The sequence below is a fragment of the Ptiloglossa arizonensis genome, chromosome 6 (assembly GCF_051014685.1).
Source record: "Ptiloglossa arizonensis isolate GNS036 chromosome 6, iyPtiAriz1_principal, whole genome shotgun sequence".
Classification (NCBI taxonomy): Eukaryota; Metazoa; Arthropoda; class Insecta; order Hymenoptera; family Colletidae; genus Ptiloglossa; species Ptiloglossa arizonensis.
Genome location: NC_135053.1, coordinates 5992269 through 6016508, shown reverse-complemented (window position 1 = coordinate 6016508; position 24240 = coordinate 5992269). Strand labels below are relative to the sequence as shown.

Genomic DNA, 24240 nt, shown 5'->3' with positions numbered 1-24240 from the left:
GGTATCATGATAGCCAATTCAATAAAAAGTCTTGTTTATACAATATACTCCGCTATCTATGATCTATGTTTGACTTTTTATGCGATGGTGATCTTGTATTAACGATATACTTTTGTTTCGAATAGAAAATACAACACTTGCTTTTATGTGATCATTTTTTCTTCTTGTAAACACAATACAACGAATGAGATTCACATGCAGTTATTGAAGTTCTACTGTACTAATGAAATATAACAGCACGAGTTACCAGAATATTTCAACCTCATCAGTTTAAGGATAAAAACTTATAGTATTTCGCAAAAAAAAGTGGTGGTAAGTTTAATATCTCAAAATTATCGTATAGTTTTTGTAAAGTAACAATTTCTATGCGAATATTCATGAGAAATGACTTGGCTAAAATGTATAATTAACAAGATTGTAACGCCACATAATTTCTGTAAAACTTATTGATAAATATATCTGTAAATTCAAACGAAATTATGTCAGGCGCCATTCCCTTGGTAAAAATCTATAGTTGGCCTACCGGAATGTCAGTATAAAATGTGAACCAATGAGCCTCCTAGCGGCAAATTTCCAAACAATACGCCATTGTATTAAGGCGAAAATGTCGTCATTGAGAAGAGGAAAGGATATCTGGTACGAAGAGAAAATGCGCGCGCGCAACGTGACAGTCGCGGCATCGTTTCTGCGACTTTAGTCCTGCGGAGGATCATCGAAAGGACTACACCCATTTAGTAGCGAGAGTCAAGCTTTACTACCTGTTTCATCTTGTACAGTGAACGAAGTCGTACAATTGGAAAAATGAATCTTCTGTTGGAGGAGGAGGAAATTGACGAGTGAGTGTTTTTGTCATTTGAATTTATATTTCCTTCTTTGAAGCTTCAATCTCATGATTTACTGCCCCTATGTACTTGCAAAAAAGGGGCTTGGCTACCCTCCTTTGTTTTACAAGATGACAATGATTTTTTTGCAAGTATTTAGATATATCTGAATATTTATTATCTACAATGGGTAGTTCACAGTCAAGTTTATATTTCGAAAGTTTTCACGTTATTATTGTGTCAGTGTTCTTATGAAACTTTTGTTAGTTGGGATAGAAGCTACAAGTGAATGTAGATGCATGTGATTCGAATGTATGAATCTTCGAACATTGATTTAACAAAGGCATATATAACACGATGCATCCTACTTAAAAAGCGAACGTGTATTTATTCACGAGATAAGGATTAATTGTTTAAGATGTTAAATATAATTTATGTATCTACGAAAATATGCAGAGGTCTGGAAATGTTCGATTATATGGAATTTTAGACGATACTGCGTTCTAGTAGTGCCAAAAATATTCGATGAATATTTCCTGTTCGTTGTTACGCGCGGGTATCGCATTGTTAGAAATGTTTTTATTCTTCGTATTGCGTACAAGTGCATTTATATTTGTTACAAAGTAAAAATAAAGCTTTGAAATACTACATTCTTAAGAAATATAAGAAGTATCAACAATACTTTACTAGCGTAGATGAAAATTGCTATTGAAATTAAAATACGTATCCGTTTAAATACTCATGTATTAAAATGTTTATATCATTTAAAATAATTTTCTTATTAGTAAAATATTTTTTCAATCCAAAATAATATAAAAATTTAATTCAATTTAATGGGAAAAACAGAATATGTTCAAAATACATCTAATACGCAAAGAAGGCTACAATATCTTGTACAACAAGAAGACTGTATTCCAATATTTTGTGAGTGCTAAAATGAACGGGACACATGAATTCGAGTTCACCTTTATTTAGATATTAGTTGTCAGCAACTCAGTGAACGATCGATCTGATATAGCCGCCAATTGTGTGCCACGCGTTCATTGTTTTCTTGCTTCTCAAGATACAAAGTTTCAAAAAGCGCAAATAACATGGAAAACCTGTGAATTAATTGATTTATTTTGAATTCTAAGATTTAAGTATTGTATTTTTAAGTTATAATACTCGTAACATTTTGATAATTTGAGTCTACCTGACGAAATTACACATGAAAACTATAGCGTGTTTAATGGGAAAAAATAATCTTCGATATCTGTATTACATAAAGTGATAATTTTCATTATTAATTACGCGTATCTTTAGATCATACGACTTATAAAATAAGAGACTTATCAGTAATCGATAGGATATATATCTCTGAAGAGGTTACATATCAATGTAATTATTTAATATATGTTTTATTAATTATTAAAATTATACTATATTAAACTTTTGTCGGTATACTTGGTCACTGATTTCCAAACGAAAATTTCATTATTCGATTTCTCCGAAACGAAGGAAATGGAGTTTTAGTTTAGACTTATTTGTAGATTAATTTAGAGACTTTAATCCTAACCGTACCATACCTGGTCAAAAGACCGTTTTAAAATTTGATTTAAAATTCTGCATTAATTGTTAGTTATTTTGTTCATTTACTCTATGCGCACGCACGCGCGCGCGATAAAACAAAATATCTACAATTTGGAAAAATGGTATAACTTCATAGTTATATAATACATAATAATTCACAATTTCTTTAACTTAAACATAATTTTGTTTAACTTTATAGCACAGTACATACTTTTCATTTAGTAATAGATTTCAAATAACTTGACATGCTGTGAACTAATTTTGTTATAAGTGAATGGATTGTACTGACCTATTTTTCTTTCAAAGTATTAATAAATGTTATTTGATTTTTCCCATTTATTCTAGAAATAACTTTTTTCAGATGCAGAGTGGAGGAGGCATTTAGTGTTGATATATTTTTCTTCATACAAATTTGAACATAGTTTATGTTTTGTGTTTTGAATTACTGTCATGTTGATACAAGTAATTATTTTCATATCGATTTTCTCGATGTAATAATAGAATTTATCTTTTAATACATCTACACATTCAGGGTGTGACTGCACTTGTAGTACAATTGGGAAAGAGACCATTCTTTGTATAAAAATTAATTGAAAGTGTACATATATTCATTCTATTAAGTTTAAAATGTTACTACAAATGTATATTCTTTGTTTGTTGCAAATCCATTAATTTATATATTATTCTTGCAGTAAATGATTTGAGAAAAAGATATAAACAGGAGATTTATGTATTCTTTATTGCTGACTTGAAGTTCCGTGGCAGGAATGTAAGAAAAGTGGAAGGAGTATACTTATTCTCACACATTCAGTTCTAATTTGCTATTTGTAGCCAAGAGAGAGATTGGTAAAGCCTCATTGATGTAGATGCAATATATTACTATTATAAAATAGTTATATCTAATAGAAGACAACAATTTTTGCTAATTTTATACAATATGCTAGGAAAGCATTGGTCATATAATTACCAGTAGAAGTAAGGGAAATTCTTTTCAGGAACATAAATAATTTAAGAGAAACTTAATTTAGAAATAAATAGAAATGAATTTAAATTCATTTCAAAAGAAGTTATACACAGTGTGTGGCACATAACTGTCGCCACGATTTGTCAGCCACTTTCAATCAGTCTGATGAAGGAATGTTTCGGACAAAAGTTAATCAGTTTCTGGTCAGCTACAAATTTAGATGTAAAAAAATGTTTTTTGGTAAATATTATAATAGCTTTCATGTGTCGATGTAGGGACAAAATGTATCCATTGCTTTCTTAAAAAGATGTATACTTTTTTTTAAGAAAAGACTTAATTTTCTGATTTTTATTATTCTGTTCGTCCTCTATTTCTTATACATGGTAATAGAAATGTTAAATTTTAATACTTTTGGAACATTATCCTCTTGGAAGACATAGCTTAATACTTTTTTGTGGCAAATAACTAGAGTTAAGTCGAATTGTGTCATACAAAATATTTGATACCATTAAGGAAAATTAATTATATTTCAAATTCACCATAATTACTCCACCTATAGAAAAACTATTAATATTACATAATATTCTCTTTTATATTAAATAACTCCTATGAGATAAAACACGTTTTATACATTACATATAAGCATAAACAAAACCTCAGTAGTTAGTATAGTCTCCAACTGGACACAATTAAAATCTATTCCTACTACTATGGCAGACTGTGTGGCTAAGGTTCAGAAGGTGCTGCTCAGATAGGGATGTGCGGTCCGAACCCTCTTTGCTTTTGTGCTGTTCTGCGAGACTTCAAGTACCATTTCTAACTATGATGACAAACAAATATCATAGTTTATAACAAATTTGTGTACTGTGAGTGTCGAATAATTATTTAGTAAGAATTACCACACTAAGGTGAAGAATCCATGGAAAATTACGGTAAAAATAAAAAGTAACATTTTTATATTACAACAATGCATCTGAAAGTTAGTATCTCTCTGTTTGCAAGAGAAATAGTATGGTACGTAGAAAACAAACATAGTACTCTTATGAAAATAGTAAGAAATCACCTCCTGAAAGTTACACTTCTAGGTTCATAAAAAGCAAATTGTATAGTAATAGTATTTTGTATCACGATAATTTTTTAGATGTGTTCGAGTTAGCCAATAATGACAATAAGCGTGAGTTGTTTGCGCCCCGTCGACGTTTGGATTGATCGAGACACTGAGTCGTAGTTACTGATTCGTGAACTAAAGAAAATTAATATTTATAAATAAAATAATAGATATAAGAAAGTGAAGGTTTAGACGTACTAATAGAACGGTGATTGGATGAGTCGAGAGTTCGCTCGTGTTCTCCTCAGTCGACCTTGCCCGTTGGCGTCGAATCTGAAGACTGCCTTCTGCGACTGGTCGCATCTTCGAGGTAAAGGTGTCGTCCTTGTCTTTCGTGCGTTCCTGGCGTACTTGCAAACCCCAACGACGACTAGCCCACGTTGTTTGCAGCTGTGTTGCATTGCCTACGTGCGACCAGCCGATCTCCTAGCCAAAGTCCTGACTGATTATCTGCACTGCACTTGACTGTTACGTCCCATCGTTCGGATGGGAGATCCTGGCAGTCGTTTCTTTTGGTTATAAATTTACCTTGTATTCTGAAAACGTGCTCAACTTCTTGAGATTGGAAAGTTTTTCGCAATACAGTTTTTTAACGAAGTGAACACCAGATGAGTGAATTTTGAAAGCAACTACATAGTCCTTAACACGTTGAGCGCCACGCGTATTTCTAAGGCAATCTCGTTCAGGCCACGCACGCCGTTTCGAAGCGCTGGTATTGTAGGGTTGTTTTCTACGGTTCTACGCAGGACCATAAAATGGTAACGAAAACTAGCCTTCGAATTGTTACTAAATACTACGGTTGTAAATAGTTACATTCTGTACAAAGATATTACGAAGCAGAAAATTAGCATTACTGAATTCTGGAAAGAATTAGCACTATCCCTTACAAGTTGTGAAAAAGAAGACATTCCATCGAACACAAATGCAAAGAAGATCTAAAAAAATGGCAACATAAACTCCAGAGAAAACCGGGAAAAGTCTCTGAAGTACGGAAATATTGCAAATTATGTTATGATGAAAATGCAACAGAAGATGGTAGAGCAATGACCAGAAAAAAGACTAAGAGAGTTGTCACATTTTATAATAGCTGTGAAGGAGAACCGTTTTCATGTTTACCATGTTTCAATGAAATCCATTAGTCCTGTAATGAATCAAAATTAAGTAAGTTTTAAATAAATTTTTCTGGCGTCAACCAGCGGTGGTCGACGCGGCCTAAACGAAAAGTCTCGTGTCAGCCACCGATGGCTGACGTGGTACTCAACGTGTTAATGGTTGCAACTTCCGCTTTCCTCGCTCATACAAAAGAATACGCAAGAGTTCCAATATGAATAGAGACGTCATTGTTTCGCTACATCCAATTAGGCCGACTCGCCATCTTATCATTGAACAGTACGTTGGACTGGGAATATTTGATTCAATCGAGCCGGATTTGAGCGGAATACTTTTGGATAAATAGAACTGGATCTGACGCGAAACATACATAATATAGATCTCAAACCCGAACATTGTAATAAAAAGAGAGGTTGTGAAATTAAATAAAACGAATACAGAATGATTCATTGGAGCTGTGACAAATATTCTCTAGATCATTTTCTTATAGTGCTACGTCCTCAACCAAGCTGGTCCTCAACTTCAGCTATAAAGCTGAAGTTGTATTATGTGAAAATGTAAGTGAAATAAACCAACCACGAACCCTTGAACAGAGGAAATCATAGATGATTAAAAGTGCCATTTTACGTAACTCGTATTAGCCCGTTCTCAATTTAACATTATCGAACTTGGTTAGCTATAGTTACATTATGTATATGTAAATGTACCTAGTTAATAATGTTTTCGCTTAATTTTCTGCAGTGGAGAATGCTCCGATGGCCTTGATCTTTATATACGTTGTCAAGGGTACCATTTCCTTACATATTTTGCTCAATTAATATAATATGATTAGTACATATTAATTTTGGTACTATTAATTTTTATAAAATAGATTTATAGATTTTTTTGCATGAGAGTAATGTTGGTTAGTTATTAGTTTATGCGATACAAAATCCTGACAAATAACTTCTTAAGAAATCTAATCAATAAGTCTGAATTCCATTTGGGAGCATTCTCTTCAACTCTTCATATAGTAATGGTGTCAACTATATTTATACTTCAATCTATGTATTCAATACATTATACATCGCAGAGGCAATTATAAATGAAACAATTCAAAATGAAATTAAAGTAATACATATTTAGCAAATAGGTTACAATTCGGTGACCTTAAGTATATTAATCGCAAACTTGGAGCTTATAGCTTATATTTGCAATCATTTTTCACGTTATCTTCAACAAGACAATAATAACTGTAGTGCAGTAATTTTTGCCGTCAACTGACAATTTTTGGATTTAAATGACACATTCTGTCCATTGTTCGCTTCTCTAGCGTGGGAGATTAGTTAATTTCTGCAGTCAACGATCCCAGCCATGAACAATAATTTCCAGGATCAAATTTCACACTCTTACGAAAATTTTAATTCGCATATTTGTCATTATACCCTCGTAAAAACATCAATGAATTGGTGAGTTTTTTCCCATTGAACATAAGTTCAAATGCAATCTTATTTGGAATATTTTTAATTATACGTAATCGACCGTTTTCCAAAAGTATGTTCAATAACATGTAATTAAGAAACAGTCTGTACGAGGTCGTGTTTGGACACATATTTATCGAGAAAATTTTGAATAATCTTAGAAAGAGCAAAGAATATTGACATTTTTATTTTACATTAATCGATGATGTATTGATACGTGTACAGCATTATTTAAACATTTTTGTAACAGATCGTACGTAATGCAAGACTCGCTCGTTGTTACTGTGTCTTGCTCACTCTCGAGCACATATCCTTTTCATTTTCCTCGTTAAGCAGTGTACGCGACGCTTGACTTCTAGTCGACTTGAAAATCGTTATCTACCCCGTTTTCGAGTGATTTTGTTACTGGTAAATTCACTTTATCTGTATACTGTAAGTTACATCGTACATAATTATAATTATTTAATAACTAAATACTTCTTCTCTCTTCTTCTTAAACTTTCTCTTAGACGGTACAACCAAGAGCCCTTCTTAATTTCAATATTTTATCTGTATACGATTATAAGTAATAATACTGTTAAATATTAAAGAAGTGTTATTAATACAGTGTTTAATGTCTTAGCTACGAAGCGAACATAAATGTCTGGAGCTAAAAAATGCAAAAGACGTTTACTGTTATGTTTGTAAACTTTTTATGAAGTCGAATATCATATTTAAAACTGGTTTCAATAATTGGAAAAATCTTAAACGTCAATTAAAGGAATGTAAACGTTCTAAAGAACATGTTTTATTCAGTGTTAACATTGAAGAAAAGATGATCGATAACTGGATGCGTTAATTGTCGATTAATTCAACGAATTGACACTGAAAAAATATATTAGGGGGGAAGTTTTGAAAAGAATTGTGGGCGCAGTAAAATTATTAGCTTGTTTAGGTTTAGCATTTCGGAGACATAAAGAAGACGTTGACTCACTTAGAAAACGAGATTTTATAACATTCGTACAGTGTCTGGCTCAGTTTGATTAATTTTTTTTAAATAATTGAAAAAAATACAATAATATTGATTGTAACAGAATTAATTATTTATCTTACACGGAAACTGAAGTGAAAAAGAAGTTAATTTCAGAGGTGCGGAAAGCTCTATATTGTTCATTAATTGTTGATTTTACGCTAGACATCGCTTATACCGATCAGCTAAAAATTTGTATTAAGATATGTGAATCAGAAAGGAGATATTAAAGAAAATTTGTTGGTTTTTTAGAAATCGAAAGTCACGATTCTGAATATTTAGAAAGGATGGTTTTAAAACAAATATCGATGATTGTACGATAGGACATCTTAATTTTCAAGTTGTGTGTGTTTCTGTGGATCATCCGTAATTTGAAAATTAAGGTTCACAGGACATCTTTTACTCATCTTAGCGTGTAAATCCACTCCCTGAAGTATGGACGTGTATTTTTGAATCACCCTGTATTGAAATCAATACTTCACAAAACGTTGAGTAGAATAGATACTTACGAGACTTTTGCCGAGAATAAAAGTCCAGAAATAGGAGAACAGATGTCCTTATCCAAAATCTTTTTATTTCGAACACACAATTGTAGAGCAATCGTTCGGATAATATATCATTCATGAACAATACAATTTCAAATTATGAATGTTGTATCCTTGTACGCTGCTAAATCGCATCGGTTTTTCAATGTATTTTACCGTGGAATTAGATTCTTTTTATAGCCTCGACCATTTCACATGTTGTAAGCTTTCTTTCAAATGTCAAGGAAGATTCCAGAGATTCTTAATAAAGATGGTTTCAATGTAGATCATATTGGTAGCAAGAATATTGTTCCACGCAAAGAAGCTGCCATGTACATTTTTATTTGATTTTTTAGTATGATAATTTGAGACAATTTTCTCATAATTGAGCCATCCGGTTTTCTTATTTCACTTACAGCATTGCACATTTTCTTTCTTTCTTTAGTCGTTCGTGTGTTATTTTGCGTTCACTGTAACTGTATAAAATATTATTTTTTTGTCGCTGCATTCTTTTCGAGTACCTCTACGAAGTAATTACAGTACGTGGTAATTGTGATGTTTCCAAGTGCATTCAGAAGCGACCAGCTGTAATCAAAATTTCGTTTTGCACTGTTGGTCTTGAACGTGTTGTGCGTGCACACCGCACTCTCTGATATTTCTGTCTCTTCAATTACTATAGTAACGAGGATTGAACGTCAGGATATTAGTTCTCGTATTTTAAAAGGGTGAAAAACGAGTCAATTTAGAAATTCGTCGTTCATAGGAGAATCGAAAAACGATGAAATAAGAAATCATATAATTCAAGAAGAATTTGTAAAACACGAAATAGAAAATATTTATAGTTTCTTTTCGAGAAAAAATTTCGAAGTAAATAGTTGTTAAACAAAAATTGTTATCTAGCAACGTGTAGTTTAAGTATAAGCGAATAAAAAACTTTTAGAATGAAGGAAAAGTGAAAATATGGTAACAAAAGGGTAGGAGTATCGGTGTTAAAATGATCGACACAAATTTCTTAATTAATTCACTCTTGTTTTTAGTCGACGAAACATTGCACTAGGGCGTCAATAAAATCGTACTATATAGTTTTAAAAGAATACTTTTAGGACGAATTGTTTTTCTTTCTTTCTTTTTTAAGTACTAAAACCCATACTTTCCATTTTCGTAAAGCTTTATGTCTTTTATATCTTTCTATGACACTAGTTTTTAATCTAGTATTTTAAGATGCATTTTAAGGTGCTCTCGCTGTATCTCTTTAAATAAACATGGTCAATTAATTTTTTTTGAACACTTTTTTAACTCCAGCATTCAATTCTAATGCATCAAAATCCGTACAATTTTCGTTACAAAATTCTGTTCTTATCTCTAACTGTTCCCGAATTGGCTCCTCAGGAGTCAAACTTTGGATGGTAATTTCACCCTTTAAACTTGAGTTACCGCAGCTAAAAAAACTCTACTATCTACTAGTTTTAGCAATCCATTAAACCTGCAAAGTTTCGTCCAAATCGGAGTCGGACCCTTCACTGCCTTTATTAGAGGGAGGTTACTCTACTACGAATATTCATACTTGATATGTGCATAAAATATTCAAAAATATTTGAGCATAATATGTAATCGATTTACGCACTTTATTCGTTTTGAAGTTTCGCGTATAAGTCGAGAACCGCGCAAGTCGAATTGTATAAATGCGATGTATTGCACGAAGAAAGAATAAAAATTAAAATGCAGTCTCTAGTTAAGAAAAATATAGTATCATGATTCGTGGGATTGTGGACATTGATATGACACCATTCCCTCCAGGACTGATCTTTATTTTTCCTTACAATACATTTGGTATACAGTTTGTATTTTAAAAGTTAATAAAAGTGAAACAAATGTGTGTATATTCTTTTATGAAACCAAAAAGTGGTGTGTGTGTGTGTATAATACAAAATTTAATATATTCAATATATGTATGTACACATACGAAGTATATATAAAAATATAAGTGACAAATTATATTCGTCAAATATTTGAATCATTGATGTGTTTGAATATTCAAGTTCGGAAAAATTTAACAAACAGTCCCAACTAGAATTAAAACTCGGAGGACTTTCTGATTGCGAATCCATGTCGCTGGACTATCACTCCAAACACTTGTAAACGATTTGAATTTGGGATCTCATAGAAAACTCGTTAAAATGTTGATGTTTCGTGAAATTTTTAATAAAAATCGCTACTCAGGTACGGCCATCGTTTCATCCGGTTTAGAAAGTGCTTATCCAAATTGGAAACTTCCCTTTTCTATCAATAAGAACACTGAAGGACCAGCAACTCGAAGTGTATATATAAGACAAATCATTCGCACACACAAGATGTCATTCAAAATACACACAAAATGTAGGGTAACGAATTACATATAATATCTCCACGAATATATTATATCCCTCCATTGAGAGAGGAACAATTAACATTTGAGCCGTTGGATGCAAAAACAGCTTGACACAGGTTAAGATTTAGGAAAGAAAGGAAAACGAAGGACGTTCATTTACTGATTTTATATTACGTAAATATGAGAATAATTGCTTCTGAATATTATTGACATATTGTAAGTAATATTTATGCTTGTACATTGTTTACATTATATATTAACGCTTCTATTGTTGCACACAATATGTTGCTTACATTATAGTAATACTTCTATACTGTTTAAAATTTGTATAGTAATATTGTTTTTATGTTTCAGTATTTTTGCTATCTTATTGAGAGAAAATTGAAGAAATTTAACGTTCACATGCTCGTCCAAATTGGTACACATGTATGAGATTCGCAAGGTGTTGCGTAGCAGTTCAATGAACCTTATCGATTTTCGCGTCGCCTCCTATTGCATTTCCAAGATGGAATAAATACAGTGACTCGCTGGTGACTCTGGTCTGGAGACATAAAACTGAATAACGAAGATTCGAACTGTACTGTTCGAGTCAGTTCGACGCAAAATAGAATATTGGTATTACTCCTTAATTACGGACACACAGTTTTTTCGTACTAATACGAAAAAGACTCCGAAAACATCGTTATTAAATATCTATGACACTTTTTAACAATTGTTATATAGAAATGAGGTGTCACATGTATTGCAAACTTTGATTAAAAAATATTTTACATAGACAAAATATTTCTATAATATTTCTATAGAAATTGAAACATTTTTTTCAAAGGCAATACAGTATACATACAGATATAATAAATAGAAGAAAATCTAAATTGATTTCTAAAATCTCAAAGTAACGAAATCTACACGTAGAGCACAAACGTCAGAGAGTTTCAGACTTTCGTTGGCCAGAACAACAGTTTGCTCAACACTTGCGGGAATATTAAAAGTATATTGACTTTCTCGATTCAAAGTTTCATCCACGTAGACCGTGACATCAACCGTCTATGAATTTTTAGCGTTTCGTGTAAACGTGCCAAAAAAATTCATCGATAACAGCAACGGGATTATTCAAAAATACTTTTAATGTCTTCGTCAAGGAATACTTAAAAATTACAATGAACAATAGTAATCGTAGAAGAGTTTACAATTTCATGATTGTGATATGTGCAAGTTCCGATTTGTACTGCCGTATATAATATATAAGCAAGCACTTACTCAAACGTTCATTCGTCCATTTTATAACGAATTGATGACGGAAAACAATTTCTTGAAATATACTGTAACATTAATATTATCTACAATGCATGTTACTGGTAAATTGTATAATGTTTTGAGCTGGGATACGGACATTTCTCTTAGGTTTCTTCTTACTTCTTACTTCTTACTTCTTACTCTCTTCAGATGTATAATATTATATTTTTTCTATAGAAACAATTTTGTTTCCTTTCTGTATCTGTACTACCACTGTTATCTCCGATCTCGTTTTCATCTTCACCTTTAGAGTTATGTTCAAGATCACCATCAAAATCACCAAAGTCTCGCTCATTTATGGTTTCGTACTCCCTATCTAGATACATATTTTTATACTTTTCAATGTTATTATTACCATTGTCCGTTTTCCCATATCACACAACGTACAGCAAATGCTTCGTCACCGTTTCTGTTTGGAGTTTATTTTCATCCTTCCTTCGGTCTTCGTTTCTATCGTTAGGGTTGATTAGATCGATTTCGAATTCTTACAAATGCGTTCCATTGTCTCTAGACTCTTCTTGGCACGTATGTTCTCATCTATGAATTTGACGTCTCTCGATATAACATTTCAGATTGTGCATTCAAACTCGGTAAGGCTTCGATTCGTCTGCACACTCTATTAGCACCCCTTAAAAGGCACGATTTGCTAACTTGCTCCTCTGTCTCTTATCTAAAACGAAGAATTTCGAACCAAAACGCCATTGTGTAGCTGTTTTACCCCATTTTTATATTGTTTAAATTTGTCCAGTACTTCACCTTAGCAGGTGGACAACACACCATTTTGAGAAGTTATCTATAAATATGACAAAGTATTTAGCCCCCCCCCCCCCCCCATTTGTCATCATCTTTGTCTTATCCTTGCTGTCGTTTATTATGGCCATATTTTTCTTAAAGATTTCTATATTACTTTTATCGAATACTTTTGCTTCAAATGTCAGATTTGATCTTAAATCGGACACATATAATGTATTGCCAAGTTTTATACTCTTTTTCTCATCATTACATGTAGTTGTTTGTAATATCATGGTAACTTATTCTTTTATGTTTGTTGATGCACTACTTGCCAGTTTCAAATTCTTACATACCTTATACATGTCTACAAAGTTATTGTTGTTGCATAAATGGGCTGTGTATGTGTTGTCCAAAACCCAATTTTTGCCATCTGGTAATGAGTCATTACTGTTGGCTCTTCGACAAAGGCAAAGTAGGTATCAATCTCAATATTGATGGCACTTTGTCTTTTGTTCTTTACAACTAAGTACTTGGTTCTGCATTTTGAGGCTATATGACCTCTTCTTTAACATCTGTAACACTAGATTTGAGAATTTATTGTTTCTTTTATTATGTTCTTTAAATCTTGAATTTTCTTCCTAGTTTTTTCGAGGCATTCTCTGAGCTTTTTGTTTAAAAGTTTCTTACGTTGAAGCTACTGTTGTACTGGGGCAATTGATCGTTTTCAGACTTTTGTAATGTGGCATCATATCCTTTTTGAATCTTCACTTTCAAAACTTCAGGCTCTGTTAACTCATCCCTTGACTCAACCATGTATCTGAAATTCTCAAATGAAGCTAGTAAACTATATAACCTTATAGACAATAGGTTTTCATTTATATCAACACTCATATGTGATATCTAATCTACAATATCAAAGAATTTATTTATGTGATTTTGTATATTGATTTTACTTATTCGGGATAGTATTGTTGTCGTTTATTATTAGTGTATTGTATGAATATTTCCAACATATCTAAACGGTTAAATAGAAATCCTACAATAGGTTAAATTATATTATTTATAAGACAGCGTTGATAGTTGATTTCATTATTTAATTAAAATGGACATACAAATCAATAATAAAATTGAGTTTCAACTGTGTAAACGAACAATTGTTCTCAAATGTTCAAAGCGAGAGATACAAATTGCATTCGTGTATTACGAGTCGTTTAACAACTGATTAAATAATTTTCGAATAACGCTTTCAAATTGAGCACTGTGAATAATATTTGATATTTGGTAAAAACATTTGTATCGAATCTAAAATATGATAAAACGTTGATAAGTTGATCGAAGCTTTCCGATAAAGGAAATTAAAAATAAATGGAATTAGTTATATCAGCTATTAAGAGATACGTACACATTATGTTTATTGAAAGATATCAATAAAAGATATTGTGCAATGAAAATATCGTTATATTGCTAACATCATTGTTGCATGTGGAGTATTCCCTAAAGCGATAAGTTATCGATTGAATCTGAAACAAGTAATACTATCTTCGTTCATCTCGCTATGCAAAAATTGTCTTCTGAAGAATAAAAAGACATCTCACATTGGATTATTCAGTTTACTGTATGGTTTTGCATTTATCTTAAATAATTGCTTTGCAAACGCTTGTTAATCTACGTTCGATATAGCCGTTTTGTTATCTGATTTGTAGAATAATATCTCAAACATGATTAATTCTAAGAAGCCAGAGACTCTTGGCTAGGGAATTTTTTACTTTGAAGGTATTTTAATATTTACAGTAAAATTAGTAAACTTCCGTTTTCAAATGCTTAAGAATTCATTTAGTGATACGAATAAATGTTCTTTCTTATTCAATATTGACATCCTAATTAGTAGTTATTACAATGGAATTAGTATCATTGTCAGTTTTTAGGGTTTTAGTTACCAAATTCGGATCCCTTTGCACATTTTAAATATTTTTAAGGATAATAGAGAGGTCGTAATATATGTCTTCAATCACTTCTTTTAAAGCGGAAAGCCAGATTTCCAATTTAAGAACATTGTTATTTCTTTTTTGCACTTAAGAATTTCACATTCCAAAAATATTATCTTACAATATTAAGACGAATTTCGAAATACTAATGAAAATACCATAACGTTTCTCGTCGAGTGTGTCCTATCTATGACCGCTACTCGGCGCTAAAGTGTTTCATTCTTAAAAATTTTAAACGCATTTTTTACGAAACTGTTTTATTCCTTCAAACTGGTGGGTAACATTTCTGCGAAATTACTTAATCAATTGACTTAAAATTAAAATTTTATATTAACAATAATATTCTCTATCCATAGTAGAATGGTTGTGGATCTTTCGGTCTGTTGTTTAAATATTTCATTGTCAATTAACACAGCGTTATAGTTAATTCCTAATTCCGAATAATGTATTGAATATTTATCAGTATGGGCAACCTATGTTGTCAATCAAAGAAGACAAATTTTTTCCAAATCTCAAATTACAACAATGGACAAAGCGTGAGAAACATTGTTATAGAATAGTGCGTCGTAAGTGGAAATAAAAATTAATTTACTATCTTTGGAGTTATCTGTCTCTAGTCATATTTTCAGTGAAAATGTTTACTTATCTGAACATAGTGACGTTTTATAATACCATGACAAATCCGACTATTTTTTCTAAAGGAAAAAGAAAAATATTTAGACTTTATTTTGTGTCAGCTGATTTTTCTGAACCATCGAATTCTGAGCAATTTCGCCTTATTATGTACAAATTTATATACTTAAGATTTAGAAGCAATTATTTCTAAAAGAAAGTCAGTAAATTTTATTTTCAATAGTAAGCATACTTTTGAATTATCTCTATCTTCGTCAATAATGCAGAATATTAAAAATCATATTTCCATTTCTTCTTATGTCTATTTTTACAGTTTAATGAGCAATATTTATCATGCCCCTTATCATCGCATGCAATTTATGCGATAAGAGAAGCTGCGTCTTTAACAAAGCAATTTATTCAGAAATTGGCTGGAAGCTATCCTCGAGACAATTATAAATAAACTGTCACTCCAGAGCAACAGTATTTCATTATAAAGTAGAACCAATTTTAGAGCTTCTAATGATCCCATAACGCGATATCAGACGACAGCGATTGGTTTAAACGATGACGCGAAATTTAACTCATTTTTTATTCATGGTTGGTAAAGACCCATAACATATTTACATATATTCATTTTGAAGGTATTTTATGGATGGTCAATGGCCTTTCATTACCAATGAATATCAATAATCGTTAGTTTCATAAAAATATAAATTGTAGTCGAGTTCATTTTTTAATTATTCGCATTGTTGATTCAGTCACATTTGATTAAAGTAACGAATACAGTCATTTGCACGACAATAAAAAACAGTAAATTTAAAAACATATTGTATAAAGTACATTAATTTATGGTAATTTTTATGTCCTCTAGTCATATTTCCAATGAAAATGTTTACTTATCTGAACATAGTGACGTTTTATAATACCATGACAAATATGACTATCTTTTCTAAAGAAAGAAGAAAAATATTTAGACTTTATTTTGTGTCAGCTGGTTGTTTACGCAAATACGATGTATTAGTATAGTTTGTAAGTTCTTCATTGGAGTATACTCAGGTGAATGAGCAAACAAGTCATGCCAATAATTTGATACGGTGACGATTCAATTAAGCTCTGATGGTCTTCTTAATACATAAGAGTAATTCGACGAAAACATTTTGTAAACAGCAGTAGTTTAATTTAAACTTAATGATTTTGAAAAAGGGTCGAATTCGGTGTACACAAAAATCAGGAAGCGGTATAATAATGCAAATCGCCTATTTTTTGGCGAAAGTGGAGAAAGCCTTAAGTTAAGAACTTTTTCTTGCCATAAGCCTCGGTATCGTTTAAAAATTTTTAGACCATTCCTTGCGATCGATTTGGTACCCTTGCGATTTTTGCATACCCTGGATTTTGCATTTTCTAAAGTCATTAAGTTTCGACAATCTGGTATCGTTTACGAAACACTTTTGTCAAACTACTTTTATCTATTGGAAAGACAATGCAACCATGCACAGAAGCAAGGCCATCAAAGCTTAGTCACCTTATCGAATAACTAGCATAGCCTATTTCCTCGCTAAATTGTAATCCGTTGGAGAACTTCAAGTGATTAGCAATACTAGTGCATCGTGTTCACGTAAACGACAAGCAATGTAAATCCGTCGACCAATTGAAAGACGGAACTTCCGTCGTTTAACAGAATCTTGAGTTTACATTGCTCCAGAAATTGATTGAATTGAATTGAAGCTACGATTCGAAACCTTATAAAGCTTTTACAAGATTAATATGTATAATGTATCTACAAAATTAAAATTTCTCAAATCTAAACTGTTCTTTCATACTTTTCGTCGAATGTAGGTTCGTTCTCTCACATTGATCTTCGAATGTAGGTCCGTTTTCTTAGATGGTTCGAATATGGTGGGCCCATATTCTCGTATTGTTCATTGAACTTTTACTTAGTGAAAATCATACAAACGGTATCGTGAGAAGTGGCTGCCTCGTTACAAGAACAGGCTAAGGAATTTTGTTGAAAACGGATCATTATTCTATAGATTAATAGTTAGTAATTATTCCATCAAAAAATAAATAATTAAACATTATTCTTTGTTGAGAAAAAAAAATAGTACATCATGACTACATCGTACATTAAACCGTTTTCACGTTAAAAATTGTACGTAAAAATATACAGTTACAGTATATAAAAATATACAGGATGAATTTGAAAAACTAGTTTAATATTTAACAGGGTAACCATTATTATTCGTAACTGTTGTAATCACCGTGGCATGGATCGGATTAACATTTCTAAAACAAAACTTTTAATTGATCTTTGGTTGATGTTTCATGTTTATTCACATGTAATTTTAATTCACGTCAAACAAGCTCAATTGCACTTAAATCAGACGATTGAGCTGATGTGTGAGTATCTTTGGAAGAATTGTACAACTTCCTGCATATTTCGTACCATTGTCACCGTAAAACACGAAGGCATCTAACAATTCTAACTTTTATGCACTACCTTTTAAGTGAGTTTTCAAGATATTTAAACAATATCACTCGTTCATATTTCCCTCAATGAATTCTAAATTTCCAACTCCTATCGACGAAACGCAGCCAATTATCATTCTTCCGCGTTTAATGGTTGGATTCAAGTTTTTTAAACATTTTTCACTGTTGATTCGGTTTTCGACAAATTCTTCGTTTACCATAATTTCTAAACAAATTAATTTTGCTTTTATCTGTGAAGATAACGTTTTTCAAGAAACTATAACCTTTATTGATATAATATTTAGCGTACTGTAACAACCATGTTACAGTATAATTCTTATTATACTGTACTTAAAATTCGTCTAATAATTTCTGCACTTACAGATGTTCTTAGATACTGTTCAACGTCAATCGCAATAGCCGAGGCAGGCATTTAATTTTCGTTCTCTTTTTCATTTTTCTATATATTCACCTCTCGCCAGCTTCGATTAATTTCTTCTTTGGTTTAATTTTTATTTTATTTCTTAAACGGTTTTCTATTTTATAGCGTTTTATTATAATATATATTGTATAGTAGAAGTACTTTGGTTTAATATTTTAGCAATATTTCTATACGATTTATTATTACGACGAATTATAAGTTCACGTTCTTTCAGTGTCGTTTGTCTCATATTTGGCTAATTATTTAATCGGAAGACCGCTTCCAACCGATACAATAACATTCGATTGACACCAAGAAATAAAGAAACAAACGAAGAGTGAAATATTGTGTAGCATTTGTTTAAAGAAATTTAATATTATTATGCTGTATGATCTTGAACGTAAGAACGATTTAGCGTATTAAGTTTACAAGAGGTGCGAATAAGATACAAATAAAGATTATCTACGTTATTTGTATCCTATTCGTACCCCTTATAAACTTCATACATTCGGTATTATCCACTTTATTATATTCTATTCGCAACTCTTACAAACTTGATACGTTTAATGTAAACATGATTAGGGTTGTTCGGTGTAAACGCAGTTGTATTAAATGCCTATTAGGCACTATTTTCGCCCACGTATAAAATGTGCGTACACATGTAAATTATACTTTTAATCTCAACTCTTTTGCCTGCAGCAAGTTACACACTTATGGTACGAACAAGTGTTTCAGCAATCAACTTACTGCATAGTGGGGATACACACAGTCGAGTCTCAATCCACGAAGAACATTTAAAGGTTCTTGCTGATGCATTACAGTTTGTATTCAGTAGCCGACATCGGTCGTCATCGTTCGGGCAATCTTTAGTGAGATTTTGACGTTCGTCAGCTGAAATGTGATCAATTGATCGATTTTATATCTGATATTTCGGTAGCTCCGTTAGATAAAACGAACCACGACGATTGTTCCAAGTTTTATTTTCTCGTTGGAACACGTTACCAGTCAGTGACGTTCTTTCGTTTCATGGAAGATAAAGATTCTTTGTTCATTAAAATGTCCTCTTGTACGTGCAAAAATCAACCGAAGTCTTCCGTCGAACATAATGATTACGAGGAAGAGGCCAGGTTGTACGACAGTGCCGTTAGGTATGCTTCGTTATGTTATACTTTTTCCTTTTACCACGGCAGAAGAAGGGACACGCAGGGGAGGCTAAACTATCTAGGAATGGAAATTCCAGGAGATCAAGTAGATCAATGGAATGTGCTTTGTACAAACGATACTCGATTCTTTTCGCGAAAAGCAATTTACTTATTTTGTGTTATTGTTACTTCTCGAGTGCAATTGAAATCTTTAGCGACCGACTGCGCAACTTTAACCATTTGTACATTTCTTTCGTGCCCTTTCGCCTCGTTCGTTAACAGCTTTTATTTCGTTATTAACGATTCAGATTAAATAGTAATTACTGTTCACACAACGAAGATGTATTCTATTAACGATTTACATTGTTCGCAACGTGTTGGAAATGATGTGTGAAAATTTGTGACGGTATCGTGCATGTTTGTGTCAAGTTTATTCACATTTCACGTTTAATATAATATAATGGTCTAGACGCTACGAGTTTCAGTACTGTTTCGAGACTGGTGATTATGGTGACCCAATTACACATGATTCTGAACAAAATGATCAAATATTATTAGAAGGTATTCCAAATTTTCAGATGTATCCACAGAGTCGTGTATTACGCAGCTGGTTTCCAATTTTTGATTCTACAAATTCGATCGGTGTTTGAAAGTGTGGCATCTGCGGAAGTTTTTGTTCGAATTCATCGCAATAAAAGTATTGGAGTGAAAGTAATCTCAGCTTTACGGATACCTTACGTTTCTGTTACTTTTACAGCACTCCCGAAAGAAGTCATCTTGTCCCTTAATGCAAAATGTTTCCATAGAAATATGAACATTGTACAAAAACATGTTCTTTTTGGATAGTAGAACGTTAGAATAATTAAGGTTCAGAGAGTAATGATCGTGTCCTATATATATTCTCAGAACTCTGAGAGTTGAAAGAATTCTTACTAAATTGTCTTTGACAATCGAACGACAGAAAATACCAGTCTATGGTATATTGTTTCAAGATTATATTTCGCAGAACAATGCAAGCAGTGATCGTATTGAATGACAAAATGTTTATTCTGACGAGTATCTCGGAGAACACTCTCAGAAAGTGTTCCCGTTATTCATCACGTATCTGTATTATTCTACAGGGTGGGCCATTTAAATGGAAACGATAATGAGATATCTTCGTTGCTTATAATTATTCAGGGTGTCCCATTTTAATCTGTATACGCAATTATCCACCGAACTATTTATCGTTCGAAAAAATGTATCAAATAAAATAGAAATTACTTTACTCCGAGACATCTTACAATTGATTTCTCTACAATTTCAAGGTCACTTTTGTCTTTTTAAACGAAACTATATATTTTCGTTTAGTCATTATAATTTATTACAATTTATAATTTACTGTATTACAGTCTAATTTCTAATTTATTACAGTCTATAATTTTATTACAATGGTATATAATTTATTACTCACATTTGCACGCATAGAATATGTACATATACGTTGTGTAGAAATCATTTCAAATTTGTTTCGAAGGAATCAGACTTATTATGACCAGTATCGCGCGTTTTTCGTTTCGGTAGTTCGTATTTACGATACTTGTACGCTTAGAAAAATTGTTGATATAATTTTGATTTTAGAAGAATATTGTCTTGTTGTAAGTCATCCACTTGGGGGGACAGACACAACTTACAACGAAACAGCCCTCTATTTTGCAGTTCTTCTGTCCTTTGTGAACAATTTCGGATGGGTGCACGTATTACTATCGCAAGTATTATCGTGCACGAATTAAATATATTTTTTCAATAAATTAAATCTTTTGAATAACATAATTTTTGAAAACATACAGCATCTATCAGTCGACCACGCTATAGATGCTATAGGTGACCTACTTTAGGAACCACACGTGAAAGTACATTCGGTGTAAAGGGAGCTTAAACCTAACAGTAAATAAGCGGTGGGTTTTCGTATCGTGTGCAGATGTGCAGTAATGTCGTTAGTTGGTCACCGTTAAGTTGGTCTGGCGCGAAATCCATTACGCTGAATTTACGAGGAGTACTTTTTAAAAATCGCAAATCATTCGATTGTTCGAAAAGTCATTTCTGATACACCGATACTCAAACATCGTTATGACCTATCTATAATTCGATTTATTGAGATCCAAAATAGCCTCTCATTGTATTTGATTTTTTCATTCGGTGAAAATTGATTCCTATCGAATAATTTGTTCAGTTCAAGGAATAATTGAAAATTCAACAGAGTCATATCAAGACAATTTGAGACGTGTGGTACCAAATAGGAAAAATTATGTAATTTCGTGAATTTTCAACTATTTTTCAACGACTTGTTCCCTTGCCGGTTCAGGCTTCATTTGGACAAGTTATCAAACAACAACCATCTGACGGAATATTTTAGAAATTAACATATTTTCGTAAAACAGAGAAATGTTTGCAATAGTGTGCAGACTGTTTAGCTTGTAAGTCAAGTGTGCGCGTAACCGTTTAATTTTCAAAATCTATTTCAGGAAACGAAACAAGTGATTATTATTGTTCCCACTTTAATTCTAAGCGTTGAATCGTATTTTTCTCGGTTGCCTCTCGCATTTTGATCCACCTTTTATGATGCTTACTATTGGAAAGCTCATTTTGCCGTTTGCATGAAAGTTTTATTGTAAGTCATTCGTAAAATCATTCAGGACACAATTTTATTCCACGTTCAAAGAATGTGACGTCAATGTAATAATAGTTGTTTTGTTCGCGTACGTTTTATCATCAAAAGATTAATCTTATCAAATTTTTTCGTTTCGATGAGTATCTGGAAATATTTTTTCCAAAAGAATGTCCAATTAAACAGAACTGCCCAAATATGTACATTTGTTTCTCGATACAAGTTTGTAAATATTTCTTGTAAAAGAAAAAAAAAAAAACAACTGCGAGATCAATGGCAGTATGTGTTTGTGCATTCACAGTTTGACAGCGATTCGACGAAGTAAGTCACAGGAAAAGTGTGAAATAATATTTTATCATAAAGATTTCTTATATTATTGGATTGTTCGGAAAGTCATTTCGTTTTCCAAAATGGAGAATATATAATTTAATAAAATGTTTATACACTCTAAAAAAATCATGTTTCATTTTCACCAATAAAAAAAAAAAAAAAAAAAAAAACGAAATGACTTTCCGGACAACCTAATAAATACAATAGTACGCGTATCGTGTTCCTTATTGATATTGTAGGAACATATATAAAATACCTCATTGTAGATTTTGCATTTTTTTGTAATATTGCACACCTTCCCGTCAACCATGGTTAAGAATAATTTGTATTCTACAGATATGTTTCTATTTTCTTCGATTTTCGGTTTCTCCAGATTTGCTATTTTCTTTTGAACATACTCTGTTTCTGCAGCAATTATACGTGTCGATTCCTTTAAAAATTGTACGCGGATAAGTCAACAATATCTCGATGATGATAATGATGGTGTGGGATTTTTCCAGATTATTTTATTATTTTTGGTGTATATCAATTGTAATGGTACAAAAGAACTTTGAAATATATTTATGTCCGAATCACGTCTACGTACAAATTTTTATTTATATTCCGATTATTGACATCCATCACATCCCCATTTACATATCAAATGTACTGTTCAATTACATATCAAGCGGTCTCATCTTCAATTAAATTATACAACATTTCCTTTAATTATATCGACAAACGAGTAGTCGTATGATCTAACAGGTCTTGAAATTGAACCTCTGCAGATGTTTTTTTATTGTAAATATTCTCGTGGAGGGTAACAGTCTCTTTTAGCTTTTAGAAGAAGACTGTAGCAAGAAAGAAATGTTTCGTCCCAGCTTCTTATTACTTGATATACTGACCTATTAACAATCTTGCCTCAACAAACAGAAACTTTTTTCCTTAATACGTTTTCTGCATTGTTTTGCCAAATTAGGACAATTTGTAATGTCTTTTAATAATGTAGCAGCATCCACTCGACTAGAAGCTCTCAATTTCGATTGGGTTGAATGTTATAATTCTACAATGCTGACGGCTTGTCGAAGATATTCTGTTTCCCTTAGTTTTTGCTACAATCACTTAATTCAGAAATGGTTTTCCTGATTTGTAACTACGCAAACCTTTCACGGGAATTTCTATTGTTCCTTCCAGCCATTTTTCATTCTTTGTTTTTGTTGTAAAGTTCAGATTATAATATCTAGTTTATTATAATATGCAGGGATCTCGCGTGTATCTAGTAGTATAATTATTGTATATATAAGAATATAAAGTTCGAAGAAACGCGTATACAGTGATATGTCTTGATGTGAACGACGACAGTGTCGTGTGGTCTTTCTGACTCTGGACTTGGAACTCGACTAAAAAGAAAAACCAAAAGGAAAACGGCCAAACCGGCCAATACGGAGACAGTTCTTAAAACTGACATCGACATCTGGCACCCTTAAGATCGTTGTTGCATTCATTCCAACAGTTTTAAACAGACTTTCTTTGTTATTAATAGATAACCATCTCCATTTAAATTCCGACTTCACAGGCGAAAATTTTTGTTTAAACGTTTGAAGTTCTTGTTTCGTATAATTTTGCAAATGTAGCAAATGCTCTTCTAAATATTCCAATTTTTTATGGATATTTCGAACGTCATATTCTTGCATTGT

The 24240-nt window shown here is 32.1% G+C and overlaps 2 protein-coding genes across 2 annotated transcripts in view; one reads left to right on the top strand and one right to left on the bottom strand.

The window, feature by feature from the left end:
* The first annotated feature begins 489 nt into the window (after nt 1-489).
* Nucleotides 490-24240, top strand: part of LOC143147966 (uridine phosphorylase 1-like) — a 41981-nt gene continuing 18230 nt past the window's right edge. Inside the window, exon 1 of the mRNA XM_076313745.1 lies at nt 490-836. Within this exon, the coding sequence (XP_076169860.1) occupies nt 802-836 (35 nt within the window). The 5' untranslated portion in view covers nt 490-801. The remainder of the gene's footprint in view (nt 837-24240) is intronic.
* LOC143147862 (uncharacterized) lies at nt 3987-5370 on the bottom strand. Its single transcript, XM_076313544.1, has 4 exons — nt 5317-5370; nt 4991-5200; nt 4661-4888; nt 3987-4174 (listed from the first exon to the last, which is right to left on the bottom strand). The coding sequence occupies exons 1-4, from the start codon at nt 5368-5370 to the stop codon at nt 4088-4090; spliced, it is 579 nt and encodes a 192-aa protein (XP_076169659.1). The 3' UTR covers nt 3987-4087.

What these genes read in the sequence shown, in the direction of transcription:
- LOC143147862 (XM_076313544.1), bottom strand. Translation starts at nt 5,370, where the DNA reads ATGTCTTCTTTTTCACAACTTGTAAGGGATAGTGCTAATTCTTTCCAG. An exon ending in CTAATTCTTTCCAGAATTCA is followed by an intron (nt 5,201 to 5,316) that starts GTAATGCTAATT and finishes GGTCCTGCGTAG; the next exon opens with AACCGTAGAAAACAACCCTA. An exon ending in GCACGTTTTCAGAATACAAG is followed by an intron (nt 4,889 to 4,990) that starts GTAAATTTATAA and finishes GACTTTGGCTAG; the next exon opens with GAGATCGGCTGGTCGCACGT.